We start from the raw sequence: 20738 nt of genomic DNA, 5'->3' as shown, positions 1-20738 counted from the left end.
AGCACCATATTACCTGTCTGAAGGCCAGAGAATTCTAAATTCCAGAACACATCTGGCCCCAAGGGTTTGAGATAAGGGATGTTGGACCTCTTTTGAAAAACAGCAGTGTCCTAACCACCCTCCAGAGGCAAACTCTCCAGAATTTTCAAGAGATTTCTTCTGGCATTCACCTCCAGTTTTTAAAAAATATGTAATAATTTTCATGATTCATGCACTTTTAAATATTATCTATTACTTTTCTATTGCAGTAGGCAAGGATTTAATCCTCTTACACCCCCACCTTCACTTGCTTCCCCTCTTCCCACCCTCTCAATGAAAAGATTTCTTAGTTAACGGAGCCATGTAGTTTACTACATGATTACATTTCCTGTCTGGTACAACCTTTTGTTTTCCCCAGAGTTAATAGTGGCCTTTCTTTTCCAATTTGGTGGAAGTTTTCCGTATACCTGTCCAGTTGCTCCATCTCAACTGTCACATGCTTATCAGGATTTTCCAAATGTTCTAATACCTACTGCATTATTTTCTCCTCCATCCTTCTGCCCTGAGTAGGACTGGTTGTTGTTTTAAGTTGTCCTAGATTGGGCCCCCTAGAAGCAGAACCTGGGATGGGATGGAGATTTTTGTAATTAGTTGAGTAGGATCTCTCAGGTGAAAACTGTAAGGGAGTGAGGGGAGCAAGATACGGCAAGGGGAGAAGAGAGGATGGAAGTTCAGCTGGCATGTGAGTGGAACTGCCCTTACGCAAACCAATCCCGTGGGAATCTCTGAAGCATGAATGGCACCACAGTGGTACTGCTTTGAGGCAAGGGGTCTGGGCTTTTGTACCCCCGTCTCAGAGTCATTGGCTATAGGTTTATGCACTCATGTGGATGCATAACTTCCCAGGCATTTCTGAATAAGGGCAGTTCTCTGAAAAAGAGGGAAGCTGTGGACAATCAGAGGTCTGAAGAGGACATCAACAGTAGCTTCTACAAGCTGTCATGCAGGGATATCCCTTCCTCCCACTCCTGTGCTGAATCCTCTGTCTTCTAAGGTCCTTGTGTTCTTTTTTGGGGGTTACCTCTTCATTTAGCCGGAGTTCATCTTTGGGAGGTTTTTCATGTTAAGTAAGTGAAAGAATTCTTGTATGTCCTGACCTTGCAGAGGCTTAACAGAGCCAGAAAAGAACTCTGCACTTTCCTCAGCTACATCCTCTGTATTTGCTTACTATGATTGCTGGAACAAATGACCACAAAACTTAGTGGCTTAAAACAACATAAATTTATTATGCCACAGTTCTGGAGGTCAGAAGTCTAAAATGGGTCTCAATGGGATAAAACCAAGACATGAGAAGGACTGTGTTCTTTCTGGAAGCTCTTGGGGAGAACTGGTTTCCTTGCCTTTTTTAGCTTCTAGAGGCTGCCTATGTTCCTTGGCTTGTGGCCTCTTCCTCCATTTTCAAAGCCAGGAGCACATAGCATCTTCAAATCTCTCTCTCTCTCTCTCTCTCTCACACACACACACACACACACACACACACACACCCCTACCTCTGTTCCCACTGTCACACCTCTCTGATCCTCCTGCCTCCCTCTTATAAGGACCCCTTATGTCATCCAGTGATGACACTGGACCCACCTGGAAAATCCAGGATAATCTCCCCTAGGCTAAGTCTTAGGGCCTCTGTAATTCCTTCCAGGGGGTTCATTCTCCTGTCCTTCACATGGCTGGCTCCTCCATGTCATTTAGTTCCCTGCTTAAATATCTCCTTGACCCCTTTGGGTCACTCTCACATCCCCCATGCTCAGTGTCTGAGACACATTAGACACTCCGTAAATGAATACTTTATTTTCCGGCTGAAAACATAATGTATACACACTCGCCTACAGCTCCTGAGAAGTTCCCAGTCTCCAATATCCTTATCAACCCCGAATACTGTCAAAAAATTTTAAATTGTCAACCAGGAAACAAAGCTGTCTTAACATTTTTTTTTTTTTTTTTTTTTTTTGTCTGCACCGCGCGGCACGTGGGATCTTAGTTCCCCCGCCAGGGATCGAACCCGCGCCCCCTGCAGCAGAAGCGCAGAGTCTTAACCACTGGACCCTGGCTTTACATCATAAGTAACTGACAGAATGTTTTCAAAGTGGCTGTGTCATTTTACATTCCCAACCAGAAGTGTACGAGAGGTCCAATTTCTCCACATCCTCACCAACACTTATTTTTGTTTTTATTATTATTGCCATCCTAGTAGATGCGAAGTGGTATCTCCCATATTAATTTGCATTTCTCGAATGATTAATGGCGGTGAGCAACGTTTCCCGACTTACTGGCCGTGTGTATATCTTCTCTGGGAAAATGTCTGATCAAATTTTTAACCATTAAAAAATCTGGTTGTGTATCTTCTTATTGTTGAATGTTAAGGGTTCTTTATACAAATCCTTTATCCAATATATGATTTGCAAATACTTTCTCCCAGTTCCGTGGCTTGTCTTCTCATTTTCTTACTAGTGTCTTTTGAAAAGGAAAACGTGTTTACCTCTAATGAGTGTTGACTCTCCAATTTATTGATTTTTTTTCTTCCATGCTTCTGGTGTCATTTGTAAGAAATCACTGCCTACTCTAAGGTCACAGAGATTTTCTTCTATGTGTCCTTCTGGAGGGCTTTTAGATTTAGCTCTTACTTTTAGGTCTGTGATCCATTTTGAGGTAATTTTTGCATTTGGCAAGAAGGTTCTAAGTTAGCTAAGCCCCCGTGTGTTTGTTTGTATACAGATATCCTTTCCTGCATTAAATTGCCTTGGCACTTTTATTGAACGTCAATTGATCATAAATGTGAAGATTCATCTCCAGGTTTTCAGTTTTGATCCACTGAACTTTATGTCTATCCTTACACCAAAACTACACTGACTTTATTTTTCTGGCTTTATGGTAGTATGACCACCTTGTCCCTGTTTACCTGGGACTTTCCCGATTTCATAAGTGAAAATCCTACATTCCAGGAACGCCTCCGGTTCTGGGCAAATCAGGACAGTTGATCACCCTACTCTGTAATAAGTTTCAAAATCAGGTAACAAACCCTCTGACTTTGTTCTTCTTTTTCAAAATTGCTTTGGTTATTCCAGATCCTCTGCATTTCCATATAAATCTTAAGATCAGCTTGTCAATTTGTATGAAATAGCTTGCCTGTTTTTTTTTATTTTTTGCGGTACGCGGGCCTCTCACTGTCGTGGCCTCACCCGTTGCGGAGCACAGGCTCCGGACGCGCAGGCTCGGCAGCCATGGCTCACGGGCCCAGCCGCTCCGCGGCATGTGGGATCTTCCCGGACCAGGGCGCGAACCCGTGTCCCCTGCATCGGCAGGTGGACTCTCAACCACTGCGCCACCAGGGAAGCCCAGCTTGCCTATTTTTGATAGGGGTTACATTGAACCTATAGATCAATTTGGGGGAGAATCTTGCATAATACTCCACTGCATTCTTGGGCCACAGTTTCTTTAGCCAATCCCCCATCATTGGCCATGAAGTCTGTTTCCATCCTGTTACAAAATGATGCACAAAGAATATCTCACACGTGCTTCTCTGTGTACCTGATCTTTCATTCAGCTGAATTCTGTCACCCACAGAAGTGAAGTTGCCAAGTTGCATTTAAAATGTTAATAGTACTCTCACGCTGCCTTCCAAAAATATTTTACCGGTCTGTGCTCTCTACCAAATCCCCAGGGAGAGCATGATAATCTGATTGGCCACTGGCCAGCCAATGGATTGGCTCCCTTGGGTCAGGAGCTCACCCTGGTCCAATAAGCCAAGAGAAGGTTCTCCTGGGCTGAGCTGAGCGGCTGAGGAGAGATGGACATCTGGGTTGCAGGTGTGGCTAACCCAGCTCTGCGCCCTGCAGGGCACTTTGGTCAACACTCTGCAGGAGGTAAAGCCTACCGCCTTCCTGGGGGTGCCCCGAATTTGGGAAAAGATGCATGAGAAGATAAAGGAAACTGTTGGCAAATCTTCAAGCTTGAGGAGAAAGGTGTTCTCATGGGCAAGAAATATTGGCTTCAAGGTCAACTCAAAAAGGATGCGAGGGTAAGTGGCGGGCCCAGCGGGGCCAGGCATACAGGGCAGTGGGTGAGGGGGCTCAGCCTTCTCCAGCTGGGTCCCATCAGCCCACTTGTGGCCCCATGGCTATAGAGCTCTCCTTGGCATTCATGTTCATAGGGGACATGACAATCCCATGAGCTACCGCATGGCAAAGGCCCTCGTGTTCACCAAAATCAAGAATTCCCTTGGCCTGGATCACTGCCGCATTTTTATCAGCGGGGCCGCACCCCTCAACCAAGAGACTGCTGAGTTCTTTCTAAGTCTGGACGTACCTATAGGTGAGGCGTACGGTATGAGTGAAAGCTCAGGACCCCATTCCACATCCAGTCCAGAGAACTACCGGATTCTAAGGTACTGGCCTCCTGGGCAGCCTCTGGGTCCTCTAGGGTCAAAGGGATGAAGATGGGAGGGTCGACAGGCCTCTGGGCTAAGATGAATCCTGACTTGGTGTCTCCAGAATGACCCCTGTTCTCCAGCCTCCAAGCCCCAAATTTTCGTGACCGTGGGAAGCCCCAGTTTGTCCGAGAGCCCAGGGACAAAGGGGAAGGGCTCTCAAACATTCTATGGACTCTCCCTATTTGTCATTTGCTGGCTCTGCCTCCAGACGGCCCACCCCGGGCTCACCCACCCAAGGTTCACCTCCCTAGACCTCGGGACAGTTCATCTCCACGGTGCTTTATCTCAAACACGTCCCCAGGCCCCTCCTGGCTTTCTCCCAAGCTCAGCTCACCTCAGGCTGCAGGATGGAGCCCAGTGATACTGACACAGTAAGAACATCCAAGCCAAGCTCCACGTGGAGTCTCATAACCGTGTTCCTTCACAGGGCCTCCTGGTTGTGCCGCTCCCTGACCCCCGCCCTGCCACCATATTGCAAGGCTGGCTCTCCTCTCATGCTCGGCCGAGTTCTGGCTGCCTCTGAACTTAGCAAAAACTAAATTCAGTCTTCCCAATCTGGCAAAACCATCTCCTGCCTCTTACTTTACCTTGCACATCAGTATCTCCCCTTCTCCAGTCTATAATCCCATCTAGGTCTGTTTTCTGCAGAACCCAAATGCCCACTGGAGTTTTCTTCCAAAACCAAAGAGTGGTCCTTCCTAAAAGAGTGTTCTTCGCTGTGCAGAATTTTTTTATCTTTACCTGGTTGAACTCATGAAACTTGTATAGCTTCTGAGTTTTTCCATATTCCTAGGAAAGCTTTTTTTTTTTTTTTTTAAAGATTTAATCTTAATTCTTAAGTTTTGGTGTTCAGAAAGGACCTCTTGTAGATCCTGGAAATGAGATACCTTGTTGATAAACATTGAAATCAAGTCAGTTTTTTTGTTTTGTTTTTTAGCCATGCAGTATGTGGTATCTTAGTTCCCCAACCAGGGATCGAACCCTCATCCCCTGCGGTGGAGTCTTAACCACTCGACCACTGGGGAAGTCCCCCTAGAAAAGCTTTTTTTTTTTTTTTTTTGCGGTACGCGGGCCTCTCACTGTTGTGGCCTCTCCCATTGCGGAGCACAGGCTCCGGATGCGCAGGCTCAGCGGCCATGGCTCACGGGCCCAGCCGCTCCGTGGCATGTGGGATCTTCCCGGACCGGGGCACGAACCCGTGTCCCCTGCATCGGCAGGCGGACTCTCAACCACTGCACCACCAGGGAAGCCCTAGAAAAGCTTTTAATGGAGGTTGTAAGGAGGCTCTTTATAAATTTTAAGCTTCACAGGCCTGCCTTCTTTTTCCTCTTACTGACTAAGGGAATCCCTACACTTAAACCTAAAACCACTGGCCCTTCTAACTGCCAGTAAAAAAGACCTCAGCAAGGCAGTAAGAAAATACTTCCTTTTCTGCATCTTAAAACCACCCTCCCGAGTAGTATCACTAGTGAAAGGAATTTCACGAAAATCCAGATATCAGCTGGTGCTATTCTGTCTTGCGGAAGTAACTTTAACCTCTAAAGAGATTCTGGTTCGTTGATTTACTTAAAATCAGCTGTCCTGGTCATTGCGTTCAGGTCGACATACCTGTTTTCTAGAGGGGGTTTTGTTGCTTCCTTTTTTTTTGGCCGTGCCATGGGGCTCGTGGGATCTTAGTTCCCTGACCAGGGATTGAACCCGGGCCCTCGGCAGTGAAAGCGTGGAGTGCTAACCACTGCACCACAGGGGAATTCCCTGTTGCTGTTTTTAACCCGGGAGCACTTTGTCCTTCTCCCATTTATGTGAAGATAAAAACAATCTAGATTCACTTTGCTGTACACCTGAAACTAACAACTATACTCCAATAAAAATTTCTTTTAATTCTCAAAAACAGTAATAATAAAACAATCTACAACTCTGCTGGGTTTCCCAGTTCACCAAGTGTTTGGGAAGTTGGCTCACTTGATTGAACAAGCCCTCCCTCCACTCGGCCAACACCTCTCATGCCCACCGGGGCCTGGGGAGGGTGCAGCAGCAGCTTCCAGCCCAGGCCAGCTGAGCAGAGCATTAGGAGCCTGGGCCACAGACCCAGGCCGACCTGGGTGGGTGACCTCGTCTCCCCGAGCCTCAGTTTTCCTCCCTCCTGTCCCCTGGCAGTTCCGGCAAAGTCATGCCTGGGTGTAAGAACATGCTGTACCAGCAGACCAAGGATGGCGTTGGGGAAATCTGCCTCTGGGGCCGGCATGTCTTCATGGGCTACCTGGAGAGGGAGGACGCGACCGTGGAGGCCATCGATGAGGAGGGCTGGCTCCACTCTGGGGACCTCGGCCGCGTGGACAACCAGGGCTTCCTCTTTATCACAGGCCGCATCAAAGGTACTGGGGCTGGGCTCCGCAGGGGCCTCCTGGGAGCAGGCTCACCTTGAACGTTGAAGGCTCCCAGCCCCCGCCTTTCACAGGGCAGGCTTACACTGATGTACAGGGACACCCCAGTCCGCACATCCCAGCTCTGTCCCTGGGCCCAGCGTGTGGCCCTTGGCAGGATGGAGCCAGAAAAGAAGCCCATTCTGGGCCTGAAACCTCTGTTCCCTCCCCTGCCATTCGAGGATAACAATAACTACAGAGTTGTAACGATTCAGTGAGTCTTAACTGAAATGATGTAGAGCAGGGATCAGTCAACTTTTCCCATAAAGGGCCCACTCGTAAATATTCTGGATTTGCAGGACACAGGGTCTCTGTCGTAGCTGCTCCACTTGGCCACTGCAGCAGTAGACGATGTGCAGACCGACGGCCATGGCTGTTTGCCATCACAAGTGTCACAGGATTTTCATGTGTCACGAATATTATTCTTCTTTGGATTTCCTTCCGACCATTAAAAAATGTGAAAGCCACTTTTAGCTCGTGGCCATACAAAAACAGGCGGAAAGTGGGATTTAGCCCACAGGATGGAGGTTACCAACCTCTGAGGAAGACCATTTGGCATGGAGCCTGACATAGGCAGTAATTATACAATCAGAGGGCTGTGTTAGCATTATTTCCATGATAAGCAACAGAAAACCCTTCTTAAGCAGCTTTGAGTGAAAAAGTGATGCTACTGGCTCAAAACCAGGAAAGTCCAAAAGGTCATGCTTCCGGCATGGCTGGATCCAGGTGCCAAAATGACATCACAAGGAATCTCTCTATCCTTCTGTTACCATGCTGTCCTCTGTGTTGATGCCATTCTTAAAGAGGCTTTTCCAACTTGGTGACTAGATGGCTGCCAACAGCCTAGGTTCATCCTAACACCCAAGGGACGAGTAAGAGTGTATTATTCCCAGTAGTGTCGGCAAGTTTTAGGCCTGATTCTCGCTGGATCTTCTTGGGTCGCTATCACATCTCAGAATGAATCACTGTAGAGGATGGAATATGCCGACTGGTCAGGACCTGGTCGCGTGCTCACGCCGGCAGTCCAACCCCCCAAAACCACACAAAGATGGAGAGTAGCTCCCTAAAGAAACCCAAAGGAGTCGCCACTGGGCAGATATCAGAGATGTCTGATTTTTTATTACTGATTATTACTAGCGCTGTAACGACCTCAGCGAGGGTGACTGTGAGATCGTGGGACGGGAGGGAGAGAGTCTGGCTGGGTGGCACAGGAAGTAGCAAGCATCCCAGGGTGAAAGAACAAGTAAAAGATTGTGTCTGGGGCAGGAGGAGGGGCTCTTGAAGAATTTCAGGGGCAGCGAGAGAAAGTGACACAACTCTTAGAGCTTGCCAAAATTAGGGATGCGACACCCGCCCCCCCAGGGAGAGCGTGGACTTAGGGTCTTTGGGAGTTGCCAAATGATGGGAGAAGGAGGAATCAGAGAGACAGGGTGTGGTCAGAAGCACCTGACTATCTTCCAGGCAAGACATGCTGGAGGGCCTGGAGCAGGGTATGGGGGACCAAGAAATAGGCAAGGAGCTCGTAAGACGCTGTCCAAGTGGAATGCCCAGGACTTGGATGCTTAATGGAAATCTGAAGATGGGGGATGAAGGGCAGAGTGACTTTGGGTCTGTGTCCTGTAGAAGGACAGAGAGAGAGAGTCCTGGCCATGGGCGGAGGTCTTCCTCTGCTTCTGGGGTTTTCTAGGTGAGCGGTCATTGGTGCCAACCTCTGTCCCCTCTGATCCACAGAGGGGCAGGGCTTTTGGACTGTCACGGTTGAACCCACCCCCAGCCATGCTTTGTTTCAGAAATTATCATCACTGCTGGCGGCGAGAATGTGGCCCCCATTCCCATCGAGAACCTGGTTAAGGAGAAGATTCCCATCATCAGTAACGCCATGTTAGTGGGAGATAAGGCCAAGTTTCTGGGTGTCCTCCTGACGCTGAAGGTAACGTGGGTGTTCTAGGCTAGAGGGATCCGCTTCTTGGTCCTCAGGGCCGGGTGCCAGGCGTTGTGACAGGGGTGTCTTGGGGCAGTGTGAGGTCAACAAGACGACTGGAGAGCCGCTGGACAGACTGACCTGGGAGGCCATCAGGTTCTGCCGGGATGCAGGCAGCCAGGCGACCACCGTGTCCGAGATCCTGGAGCTGCGAGACCCTTTGGTCTACACGGCCATCCAGAAAGGCATAAATGCCGTGAATCAGTGTGCCGTCTCCAACGCGCAGAAGATTCAGAAGTGGGTCATCTTGGAGAAGGACTTTTCCATCAGTGGCGGGGAGCTAGGTGAGTGGCCTGGAGAGCCAGTGGCCTTGAAACTTGGAGGCTGGTCCCTTGCTAGTTGTCCAGGGCCACTGTGGGCTCTGAGGAGACGCATCTTTTTTTCTGGGAGTCAGAGTGTCTGTGGGACCAGCTGTGGACCGGGAGGGGGATGCGGCCGCCTCCAGCTAACTGGTGTCCAGCTCCTCGCGGCCACACACACACACACACACACACACACACACACACCCTTCTCCCCAGGGCCTTTGCACCTGCTGCTCCCTCTGCCTGGACTGCTCTTCCCCCGCAATTCTTTGCCCGAAAGGCTCCTTCTCATTGTCCGGGTCTCACCCTAAAGGACACTTCCTGAGAGCAGCCTTCCCTGGCCATCCTGGCTAAGGCAGCTTGCCGTCCCCCCTAACACACTGACCCTACAGTCCACCGTCACACCTACTGTACCGCCCTGTCTTCTTGCTTCCCTAATACGTCAGAGTCTGAAACTACCCTACTTATTAGTTTGGCTTTGCCTATCTCCCTGCTGAGAGGGGAGGGGTCGGGGTGGGGGGGTCTTGCCTTCCCCTGAGGTCCCCCCTGGGGCTTGCTTTCAGCACTCAGCTGTACTTCCACAGCGTGGACCGCAGGGAGCTGGGAGCATGGCAAGCGTGCAGCCTTTAACAACCTGGGTTCAAATCCTGTGCCCGCCACACGGAGTTGGGACTTGTCCCTCCAAACCCTGGTCTTTTTATTAACGAGTTGGAAATGTGATCCAGGGTCGGGTGTGTGTGTGTGTGTGTGTGTGTGTGTGTGTGTGTGTGTGTGTGTGTGTGTGTGTGTGTGTGTGTGTGTGTGTGTGTGTGTGTGTCTAGGACACCTGGAGGGAAGCCCACACCCCCTGGTGACTGGAGCCTACAGGGCGTCCTGGGCTGCAGATGAAACAAGTCTCAAGTCCGAGCGTTCGCCCCGCCATGCACTTGCTGGGTGACCTTGGAGCAACTGGCCCTGAGCCTCACCTATAAAATCGGAGGGTCAGGGGCTGTCCCTCCGTGGTCGGGTGCAGCATCCCTGTCAGGCACAGAGCTCACTGTGCTCTCCACCTGCCAGCTCACAGAATCCTCACCGCGGCCCAAGGACAAGGCGGGGGCGGGGAGGGGTCCTCTCATCCCGGCGGATGGCAAAGGGGGTGCCCCCAGGAAGTCAAGGGCACAGCCAGCCACCAGCCCGACCCCAGCCATGAGAACCTGTCTCCTGGTCACGCCCGGGGCACGTGGACTCTTATTGCATCCCTACGTCTGAACTGGTTTCTCCTTTCTCGGCAGGTCCAACGACAAAGATTAAAAGACATTTCATAATCCAGAAATACAAAAAGCAAATCGACAACTTCTATCAGTGACGTCATTGGCAGAGCTGCTCCCGGCTGCCCCAATGGCGAGACCGGCTTCGCTGGGCTGTGCCTCAGATAAGCCCGACACGGCTGGTCTCCCCCAGGCGGCAGGTAGGTCCCTGAGCAGAACCGCAGAGGCCTCGTGTGCACACGCACCCACGCGCGGCTGCCGCGGCTTCTAGGTAGTGTCTGCCCTCAACTCACGCTCTTCCTGGGTCCCAGCAGGGCATGCAAACTCCCTCCTGCTTGGCCACCAACTCTGTTAGCTGTTCTTCCTGCCTTTTACTTGTCTCGTAGAGGGAGCAGGGCAGCCTTCCCATCCAGGACCAGAGCTTTTGGTGAAATGCCCAAATGTTTCATTGTGACTTATTTGGAGAAGCCCTTTTGTCAAAAACTGTGGGTGGGGGACTTCCCTGGTGGCACAGTGGTTAAGAATCCGCCTGCTAGTGCATGGGACATGGGTTCAAGCCCTGGTCTGGGAAGATCCCACATGCCACAGAGCAGCTAAGCCCGCGAGCCACAACTACTGAGCCTGCGCTCTAGAGCCCACGAGCCACAACTACTGAGCCCACGTGCCACAGCTACTGAAGCCTGCGCGCCTAGAGCCCGTGCCCCGCAACAAGAGAAGCCACTGCGACGAGAAGCCCGCGCACCTCAACGAAGAGTAGCCCCCGCTCACTGCAACTAGAGAAAGCCTGTGCGCAGCAACAAAGACCCAACGCAGCCAAAAATAAACAAATAAATTTATATATTAAAAAAAAAAAGAAAACTGTGGGTGGGAGAAGTTCTACTGGCCGGGAACCCAAGGAATGAGGTGTGTCGACCCACCCTGGGGGGTAAAGGACAGAGACTTGAGCTCCTCCCACCCACCCCTCTTCTCCCCCTTTTCCCCCAAGTCTTGTTCACAGGGAGCCCTGACGACATCAGGAGTCACTGATAGGATTTTGGAACCCCAGCTAGAGGCACAGTGCAGGCAGAGAGGAGGATGCAGCTTCGGTTGTCCCAAGGGTCACCTGTAACCCTTTAGTGGTCAGATCATTCTCTTCTGATGTCCACAGCCTACCCACCTGTATTAGTTTCCTAGAACTACCATAGGACAAAGTTCCACAGACTAGGGTGCTTAAACAACAGGAATTTCTTTTCTCAAGTTTCTGGAGGCTGGAAGTCTCCAAGGTCAAGGTGTCGGCCGGGTTGGTTCCTTCTCAAGTCCCTCGCCTTCGCTTGTAGACGGCCGTTTTCTCCCTGCATCTGTGTCCAAATTTCCCCTTCTTATAAAGACACTTGTCCTATTGGATTAGGGTCCACCCTAATGATCTCATTTTAACTTGATGACCTCCGTAAAGACCCCATCTCCAAAGACACTCCCATCCTGAGGTCCTGGGTGTGAGGACTTCAACATACGAATTTGTGGAGGGGAACACAATCCAGCCCATGACACCACTGTATCCATTTTCTTTTCTTCATTGTTAACCGATTAAACTTCTCCACACCTTCGTTTGTCAAAGTGCCGTGGGTGAGCCCAGCAGCTAAACCCATCACACTCATCATTCCGCGTCTTTTGCAAGATTTCAGATTTCACTTTGTGGTTGGGTAAGAGATCATCCAACACTGACGTGGGGGTGGGAGGCGGACCCTCTCTGCACCTGTGCTGTCCAGTATGGCAGCCACTGGCCCACAATGCGGCCCGTCTGAACTGAGATGTGCTGTGGGTATAAAACCCACACTGGGCTTCCAAGTCAGGGTACGAAATACAGAACATACAACACCTTATTCATATGTTAAAGTACAGACTGAAGGTTGAAATGATGCTCTTTGGGACATACCGGGTTACATCAAATATAGCACCTAAGTCAATTTCACCAGTTCCTTTTTTGTGTGGCTATTCGAATTTTTTTTTTTTTTTTTTTTTTTTTTGCACGGGCTTCTCACTGTTGTGGCCTCTCCCGTTGCGGAGCACAGGCTCCGGACGCACAGGCTCAGCGGCCATGGCTCACGGGCCCAGCCGCTCCGCGGAATGTGGGATCTTCCCGGACCGGGGCACGAACCTGCGTCCCCTGCATCGGCAGGCGGACTCTCAACCACTGCGCCACCAGGGAAGCCCTAGAAATTTTTCAATTACCTCGGTGGCTCATGTGATACTCCTCCTGGAGAGTGCCACTCTAAAGTTCATTGGAGAGGGATTCTTTTTTTTTTTTTTTCTCATTTCTAAGTGGATCCGTTCATTCTGGAATATTTCCATCTTACAGTACCTTGTGGGGTCTCAGGGAATGAACATATAATACGTGTACCAAGGATCCCCATGTGATAACTTGTCTTTCTCTTCTCTCTAGCCTCCAAGAGGAAGACCCCATCGCGACATGATTTGCTGCTCTGGGCAGGGACTTGAGTCTCTCGTGTTTTTAAGAAGTCAGATTCCCTATGGGTCAGTCTCTTTGTCATCCACCTGTTGAAGAGGTACCCCCCTCTCAGACCTGCCATGCCTCTTGAAGCGACAGGGCCATCACAGACCTCTGAATTCCCATGAACCTTCAGGGCGTGATCCTGGGAAAGCTGATGGGGAGGTCTCTGAAGAACTGCCTGTTTTAAAGAAAGATCTGACCTTGTGGGTTCCAACTGGCTTTTTTTCCTCTTCAGAGGATTGACTTGAGACATCAGAGAAGAAAAGCTTTCACACGTTTGAAGAAGAACTGGGCCCCTGAACCTACTTGCCTTCCTGGGAGCAACTTGAAAACCCTTCCACTAAGTTCTGACAATAAAGCACTTCAACACCCCGTGTTCTGATTTTTGGCCAGATGCGAACATCTTGTCCTTTGTTGAGAAGCTCAGACTCTAAAATCAGTTCTGGGTTCAAATTCTGACTGGCTCTGTGAGTCCAACCTTCTGAGTCTTGGGAGGGGACGTTATCTGTAAAAACAGACCCCATCTCACAGGGTGGCCGTGGAGGGGCAACAAGATGACCAGAAGGGGGCAGTGTCTGATGCCCCAAAGCCCCTCACACGCGTTAACAGTGATCATCACAGCACCCCGTTGGTCCCAGTTAACAGCTGGAATTCTTTTTTTTTAATATATAAATTTAATTTATTTATATATTTTTTGGCTGCGTTGGGTCTTCGTTGCTGTGCGCGGGCTTTTCTCTAGTTGCGGCGAGCGGGGGCTACTCTTGTGGTGCGCGGGCTTCTCATTGCGGTGGCTTCTCTTGTTGCGGAGCACGGGCTCTAGGCGAGCGGGCTTCAGCAGTTGTGGCTCGCGGGCTCAGTAGTTGTGGCTCGCGGGCTCTAGAGCGCAGGCTCAGTAGTTGTGGCGCATGGGCTTAGCTGTTCCGCGTCACATGGAATCTTCCCGGACCGGGGCTCGAACCGGTGTCCCCTGCATTGGCAGGCAGATTCTTAACCACTGGGCCACCAGGGGAGTCCAGCAGCTGTGATTCTTGATGAATTCCATCTTTCGGGAAAGATGAGTTTGCTGTTGTCATGAGGTCCAAGACAGCAGCAGTTTGAAAGAAGACAGAACTTTCTTCCTCTCTCATCCAACAGTCCGTGTATGGACAGACCAAAGCTGATACTGCACATCCACAGTATCTGGCCCTGAAAGAGTATCGGCGGGAGGAGCAGGGAGGGTCAGCCCATCAGGACAGGAGGAAGAAAACCTTCAGTGTCCCTTAAGGTTCTAGATATCCAGAGACACCCCTTTTCTTTTAGTTTCAAACATCAAATTATAAATCGATAAGAAATGTATGAAGACGTTCTCCTCGCAAAAAGCATTTGATGCAGATAAGGCTTAAAGCCCGCCTCCTCAATTTGGCAAGTTTTTATGTTTTTGAATATGTAAGTATAGTCGACCCTCTTTATCTGCAGGGTCCATATTAACAAGTTTGCCTGCTCACTAACATTATTTGTAACCCCCCAAATGAACGCCTGTGGCGCTTTTGTAGTCACCTCTGGAAATGCTCACAGCACTGGCAAATTTTAATGACCCAACGTGCACGTTCACGGCTGAAGGTCGAAGAAGGTGCCTCCTTGCTTCAGCTCAGACTGTGAATGTGTGTCTTTTGGGGGTCTGTTTAGTGCTCTGTTTTTTTGCATTTTTGTTGGTGATTTCACTGTTGAAAATGGCCCCCAAGTACAGTGCTGAAGTACTGACTAGTGGTCTTGAGTACAAGAAGGCTGTGAGGTGCCTTATGGAAAGATTATACACGTGTTAAATAAGCTCCATTCAGGCACGAATTATAGCGCTGTTGGCCATGAGTTCGATGCTAGTGAATCATCAATATATCTTAAGGTGTCCCCAAACAGAAATACACATTACACAAGGTATGTACTGATCAGTGGATAAAAATGTTGTGACCGGGGGGCTTCCCTGGTGGCGCAGTGGTTGAGAGTCCGCCTGCCGATGCAGGGGACACGGGTTCGTGCCCCGGTCCAGGAAGACCCCACATGCCACGGAGCGGCTGGGCCCGTGAGCCATGGCCGCCGAGCCTGCGCGTCCGGAGCCTGTGCTCCGCAACGGGAGAGGCCACAAGTGAGAGGCCCGCGTACCGCAAAAAAAAAAAAAAAAAATCTACACGTGGGACAATTCTCACAGCAAACCGACTGGAAACTGACAGAAGAACCCCTATACGACCAAAGCTGCAGGAAAGATCTCTATATAACTGGGTTGGACAAGAAAGAAAAAAAAAGCATCAGGACAGGACCGGCAAACCTGGGAAGGATCTGTAAGGAAGAGAAGGTCCACACGGGCAGACCCTCGCCCTGGGGAGCCCCGCTGCCTGCTGGGAAACTTGCTGGGACAGGTAGAGGGGCTGGAGAAGCCCAGACTCCACTCACGAGGAGTGCATGCATGCCGGATTGCTAACAGTCAGGGTGGGGAGAGACAATCAGAGGGCTGGCGGCTGCCGCCTCACTGCACTTCTCCAATCCGAAGGACCCGGTGTCCTGGCCTCACACACTCCACCGTAGAGCCTGGTGTGAGATCAGGGCAGAGATTCAGTCTAGCTGCGCAGAGACAGACCGGGGCGCCTGGGGGGTGATCCGGGCCAAACCACAGAGACCACTGTCCGCACACGCACAGGAGCGGCGGATGGAACTGGGCGGACACTGTCAGCGTGCACATGGGGCGGGGCCACAAATATTCACAGCCATGAAGCACTGAATCTTGGGCAGACAGGCCCTGGGAGAGGACTTGATCTACCTGCAGGGGACAGCCCAGAAGGCCTGGGGTCTCATCCGGGGGGGAATCGTGGAGCCCACTGTCAGCACGCACACGGCAAAGGGGGTCTGGCATTGTCGGCCTGCACACCGAACGGTGCCACGGAAACACAGAGCGGCTGGGCGCTGAGTCTCAGGCAGAAAGGCCCTGGGCAGGAGTAGGTGGTGATTCGTTTCCAGCAGGAGCACCCCAGCTCCACCCACTCTACACAGCAGCTTGGAGTCAGATCTGAGGCGGACAGGTCTTGGGAGAGGCCTGCCATGAGGCAGCCCAGGTCTACTCCACGACATAGCCCGGCACTAGGTCTGGGATGAACACGATGGAGAAAGGGATGTGACCTTGGGCTACACTCCGGGCATTGCTGTGACCACAAGGGCCTCACTTGCTTCGGCGGTCACCTCCTTGAGGGCAGGCACTCAAGGGCAAGGGAGACTCATCAAACCCAATCCTCAGGACTTCTACCCCAATAACTGGGGAGCAGACCCCACCCCAGCAGGGTGGTGACAGCCATGGAGCAAAGAGGAAGCCCTGCCCAACACCCAGCACAGGCTCTGGATACCACAACACCAACCAAACCCCCTATCAAGGGGGTAGCTGCTAGCACACCCCGAGGAAAGATGTGGTTGGTGTCCATACCAAAACCAGCCCTTGCGCCAAAAGTACCGGACTCAACACAGTCTACACAGGGACGCTCCCACAGAAAAACTCCCCTTCAGGAAGACAGTAGATAACTGTTTCTCCTAAATTCATGGAGACAGAGAAACTTAAATAAAATGAAAAAGCAGAGGAACTACTCCCAATTGAAAGAATGAGAGAAATCCCCTGAAAGAACAAATAACGAAAAAGATGTCACCAGTCTACTAGACCCCAAGTTCAAGAAAGAGATAATAAAAATGTTAAAGGAATTAAGAAAGATTATTAATAGAAATGCAGATTCCTGTAACAAGGAAGTAGAAACTATAAAGATGAACCAGTCAAAATTAGACAATTCAACTGGCGAGATAAAAAGCAATCTAGGGGCTTCCCTGGTGGTGCAGTGGTTGAGAGTCCGCCTGCCGATGCAGGGGACACGGGTTTGTGATCCGGTCTGGGAAGATCCCGCATGCTGCGGAGCGGCTGGGCCCGTGAGCCATGGCCGCTGAGCCTGCGCATCTGGAGCCTGTGCTCCGCAATGGGAGAGGCCACAACAGTGAGAGGCCCACGTACCACAAAAAAATAAATAAATAAATAAAGTCTACAAATAATAAATGCTAGAGAGGGTGTGGAGAAAAGGGAACCCTCCTACACTGTTGGTAGGAAAGTAAATTGGTGCAGCCACTGTGGAAAACAGTATGGAGAGTCCTTAAAAAACTAAAAATAGTGCTACCATATAATCCAGCAATTCCTCTCCTGGGTATATATATGGAAAAAACAAAAACTTTAAGTCAAGAAGATACAGGCACCTCAATGTTCATAGCACTACTAATTATAACAGCCAAGACATGGAAACAACGCAAGTGCCCATCAACAGATGATTGGCTTAATAAGATGTGACTATATATATATATACATATACATGTGTGTATACACACACACACACACACACACATCTCACATATAATGGAATATTACTGAGCCATAAAAAATAATGAAATATTGCCATTTGCAGCAACATGGTTGGACCTAGAGAATATTATATTTAGTGAAGCAAGTCAGACAGAGAAACACAAATATTATATCACTTATATGTAGAATCTAAAAAATAACACAGCTTTAGAAGGTATGAGACGGCTCTTGGAACGGTGCCAGGCATGGGTGCCAGGCATGAATGCAATGTGGCTTTTGATGGCTTCTGGTGGACAGCTGTGTACCAAAGGGATGAGAACCGCTGCTGGGGTCTTAAAGCACAAGCTTAATGCTGCATCCATGGGCCAACAGGCACTATGCAGGTAGTTAAGCACTATGTAGGTACAAAGCTGAAAGCTGAACGGGTGGACTTGAATCCTTGACCTGTCCGGGCCAACTTTTTGATCCTGGGTACACGTTTTTATCCATGGATGGCTTGCTTGGGGTGCAAGTTTTGGATATCTTTTATATAAAGGTGTCAAGAGAGGCACTGGCTACAACGCAGGGAGCAAGCAGTTTTAAGCAAAGGGCATTTATGACAGCAGTCATGCATCTTAACAGTTGACAGGCAGCTGGATGGATGCTCATGGGATAGGAGAGGAAACAACTTTCAATTTTTTTTAAAGCCTATTTTATTTATCGGCCATGCTGCACAGCATGTAGGATCTTGGTTCCCCCAACAGGGATTGAACCCGTGCCCCCTGCAGTGGAAGCGCAGAGCCCTAACCACTGGACCACCAGGGAATTCTCCAACTTTGAATTTTAATAAATATTTATGAACCATCAAAAAATAAAAATAGATAAAAAATAATACAAATGAATCTATATACAAAACAGAAACAGATGCACAGGTTACCAAAGGGGAAAAGGAGAGGGAGAGAGATAAATTAGGAGTATGGGATTAACAGATACAAACTATACATAAAATAGATAAGCAACAAGGATTTACTGTATAGCAAAGGGAACTACATTCAATACCTTTTAATAACCTATAATGAAAAAATATGAAAAAGAAAAATATATGTATAACTGAATCACTGTGCTGTATACCTGAAACTAACACAGCATTGTAAATCAACTATACTTAAAAAAAAAAGTTGTCAAAGCAGTTCAATGCAAAAAAGATAGCTTTTTCAACAAACAATGCTGGATAATACGCAAATAAATAAATAACTTAGAAAACTTAAGACCTTTACTTCATACCATATACAAAAATTAACTCAAAATGTATCATACACCTAAAATATAAAAGTCAAAACTACAAAAGTGTTGGGAGAGAAAAAAACATAAGGGAAAATCTTTGTGCCCTCAGATTAGGTAATGATTTCTTTTTTATTTATTATTATTATTTTACTTAAAATTTGGTATTTGTTAATTACAATTTGTATACTCTTTTTTAATTTTATAAATAATATTCAACAGTTTGGAAAAAAGATCATATTTGAAAACAAATGTGAAAATAATTTTAATTTTTCACATTTAGTATATAATTTTTATGACAGTATCTTCAAATTTTATACTTTTTAAATAAACCACATTTTATTTCATTTTTTAACATATTTATTGGAGTATAATTGCTTTACAATGTGTTTTAGTTTCTGCTGTATAACAAAGTGAATCAGCTATACATATACATATATCCCCACATCCCCTCCCTCCCACCCACCCTATCCCACCCATCTAGGTGGTCACAAAGCACCGAGCTGATCTCCCTGTGCTATGCGGCTGCTTCCCACTGGCTATCTATTTTACATTTGGTAGTGTATATATGTCAATGCCACTCTCTATGTTCCAGCTTAGGTAATGATTTCTTAGACATGACACCAAAACACAAACCATAAATGAAAGAAATGACAAAACTGGACTTCATCAAAATTTAAAATTCTTGCCCTTCAAACCATACTGTCAAACAAATGTCAGCTTTGAAAATGAAGACAAATGTATTTAAGAATCATGTATCTGCTAAAGGACTTGTAGCCAGAATATACAAAGAACGCTTACAATTCAATAGTAAAAAGACAAATGACTCAACTTAGAAATGAACAAAGGATTTGAATGAACATTTCTCTAAAAACATACAAATGGCCAATAAACACATGAAGAGACGATCAACATCATGAGCCATCAGGGAAACGCAAATCAAAACCACAACGAGATACCACTTCACACCTACTATGACAGCTAACATAAAAAATCTGATAATACCAAGTGTGGCTGAGGATGTGGAGGGACTGGAACCCTCACAACCACTGGTGAGAATGTAAAATGGCACAGCTACTTTGGAAAACAGTTTAGAAATTTCTTAAAATGTTAAATATGGAGTTACTACATGACCCAGCAATTCAGCTCTTAGGCATATATATGCCCAAGAGAAATGAAAGCATATTCACACACAAAAAGTTGTACATGAATGTCCGTAGCAGCATTATTCATAATCACCAAATGCTGTGGAAAAGTCCAAATGCCCATCAACTGCTGACTTGATAAACATGATACATCCAAATAATGAAATACTGATCAACCATAAAAATGAATAATCTATTGATACATGCAAATGAACTTGTGCTAAGTAGAGAAAGCCAGACACAAAAGACTACAGTTGTATTATCTCATTTATGTGAAATTTCTACCAAGGGCAAAACTACCTTGACAGATCACAGATCAGTGGTTTCCTGAGGCTGGGATTAGGAGCAGGACTGATCTCAACAGGCACAAGGGAAGTTTTTGGGGTGATAGTGTCCCCAAACTAGATTGTGGTGATGGTTTCATGCTGTATGAATTTATTAAAAGTCGTTGTACTGTTACAAGAGGTGAATTTTACAGTTTGTAAATCATAGCTCAAAAAATCTGGAAGATGGACTTCCCCAGTAGCACAGTGGTTAAAAACCTGCCTGCCAATGCAGGGGACACGGGTTCGATCCCTGGTCCGGGAAGATCCCATATGCCATGGAGCAACTAAGCCCGTGCACCACAACTACTGAGCCCGCACACCACAACTACTGAAGCCCGCACGCCTAGAGCCCATGCTCCGTAACAAGAGAAGCCACCACAATGAGAAGCCCGCACACCGCAACGAAGAGTAGCCCTCGCTTGCTGCAACCAGAGAAAGCCAGCATGAAGCAATGAAGACCCAATGCAGCCAATAAATAAATAAACGAATAAATTTTTTTTTTAATCTGAGGAAAAAAATCATCGGTGGGGCTGGAAGAGTATGTTCCGAAAACAAGCCCTAGTTCATCAGTCCAGAAGGCTCCATCATCTCTACGGCAGCTGACAGTGGAATCATGCTGTATCTGCTGTGACCAGGAAAACTGCTTATACTCAAGAGGCCGCTGAGTCAGGAAACTGCCGGCCAAGGCAGAAAGCTGATGCCACTGCTGCTGGCCCCAGAAGCACCTCGGCAACCAACCTGGCTCTCCCT

The 20738-nt window shown here is 48.3% G+C and overlaps 1 protein-coding gene across 3 annotated transcripts in view; it reads left to right on the top strand.

Annotated features, from left to right (window-relative positions):
- ACSBG2 (acyl-CoA synthetase bubblegum family member 2) overlaps window positions 1–10696 on the top strand; it is a 28039-nt gene extending 17343 nt beyond the window's left edge. Inside the window, exons 7-12 of one of the 3 annotated variants that reach the window (XM_089905579.1) lie at window positions 3873–4054; window positions 4187–4420; window positions 6623–6840; window positions 8679–8818; window positions 8991–9153; window positions 10443–10696. In XM_089905579.1, the coding sequence (XP_089761705.1) occupies window positions 3873–4054; window positions 4187–4420; window positions 6623–6840; window positions 8679–8818; window positions 8991–9153; window positions 10443–10516 (1011 nt within the window). In that variant the 3' untranslated portion in view covers window positions 10517–10696. Of the gene's footprint in view, window positions 1–3872; window positions 4055–4159; window positions 4421–6622; window positions 6841–8678; window positions 8819–8906; window positions 9154–10442 lie in introns of all 3 variants that reach the window. The other 2 variants (XM_022557554.3, XM_089905578.1) reach the window with 2 other exon arrangements.
- The last annotated feature ends 10042 nt before the right edge of the window (window positions 10697–20738 follow it).

This window comes from Delphinapterus leucas, unplaced genomic scaffold (genome assembly GCF_059928025.1).
Source record: "Delphinapterus leucas isolate spDelLeu-1000000601 "Yukka" unplaced genomic scaffold, BTC_Dleu_Yukka2 spDelLeu_asBTCV2_sq25, whole genome shotgun sequence".
Lineage (NCBI taxonomy): Eukaryota > Metazoa > Chordata > Mammalia > Artiodactyla > Monodontidae > Delphinapterus > Delphinapterus leucas.
This window is presented reverse-complemented; position numbering and strand designations above follow the sequence as displayed.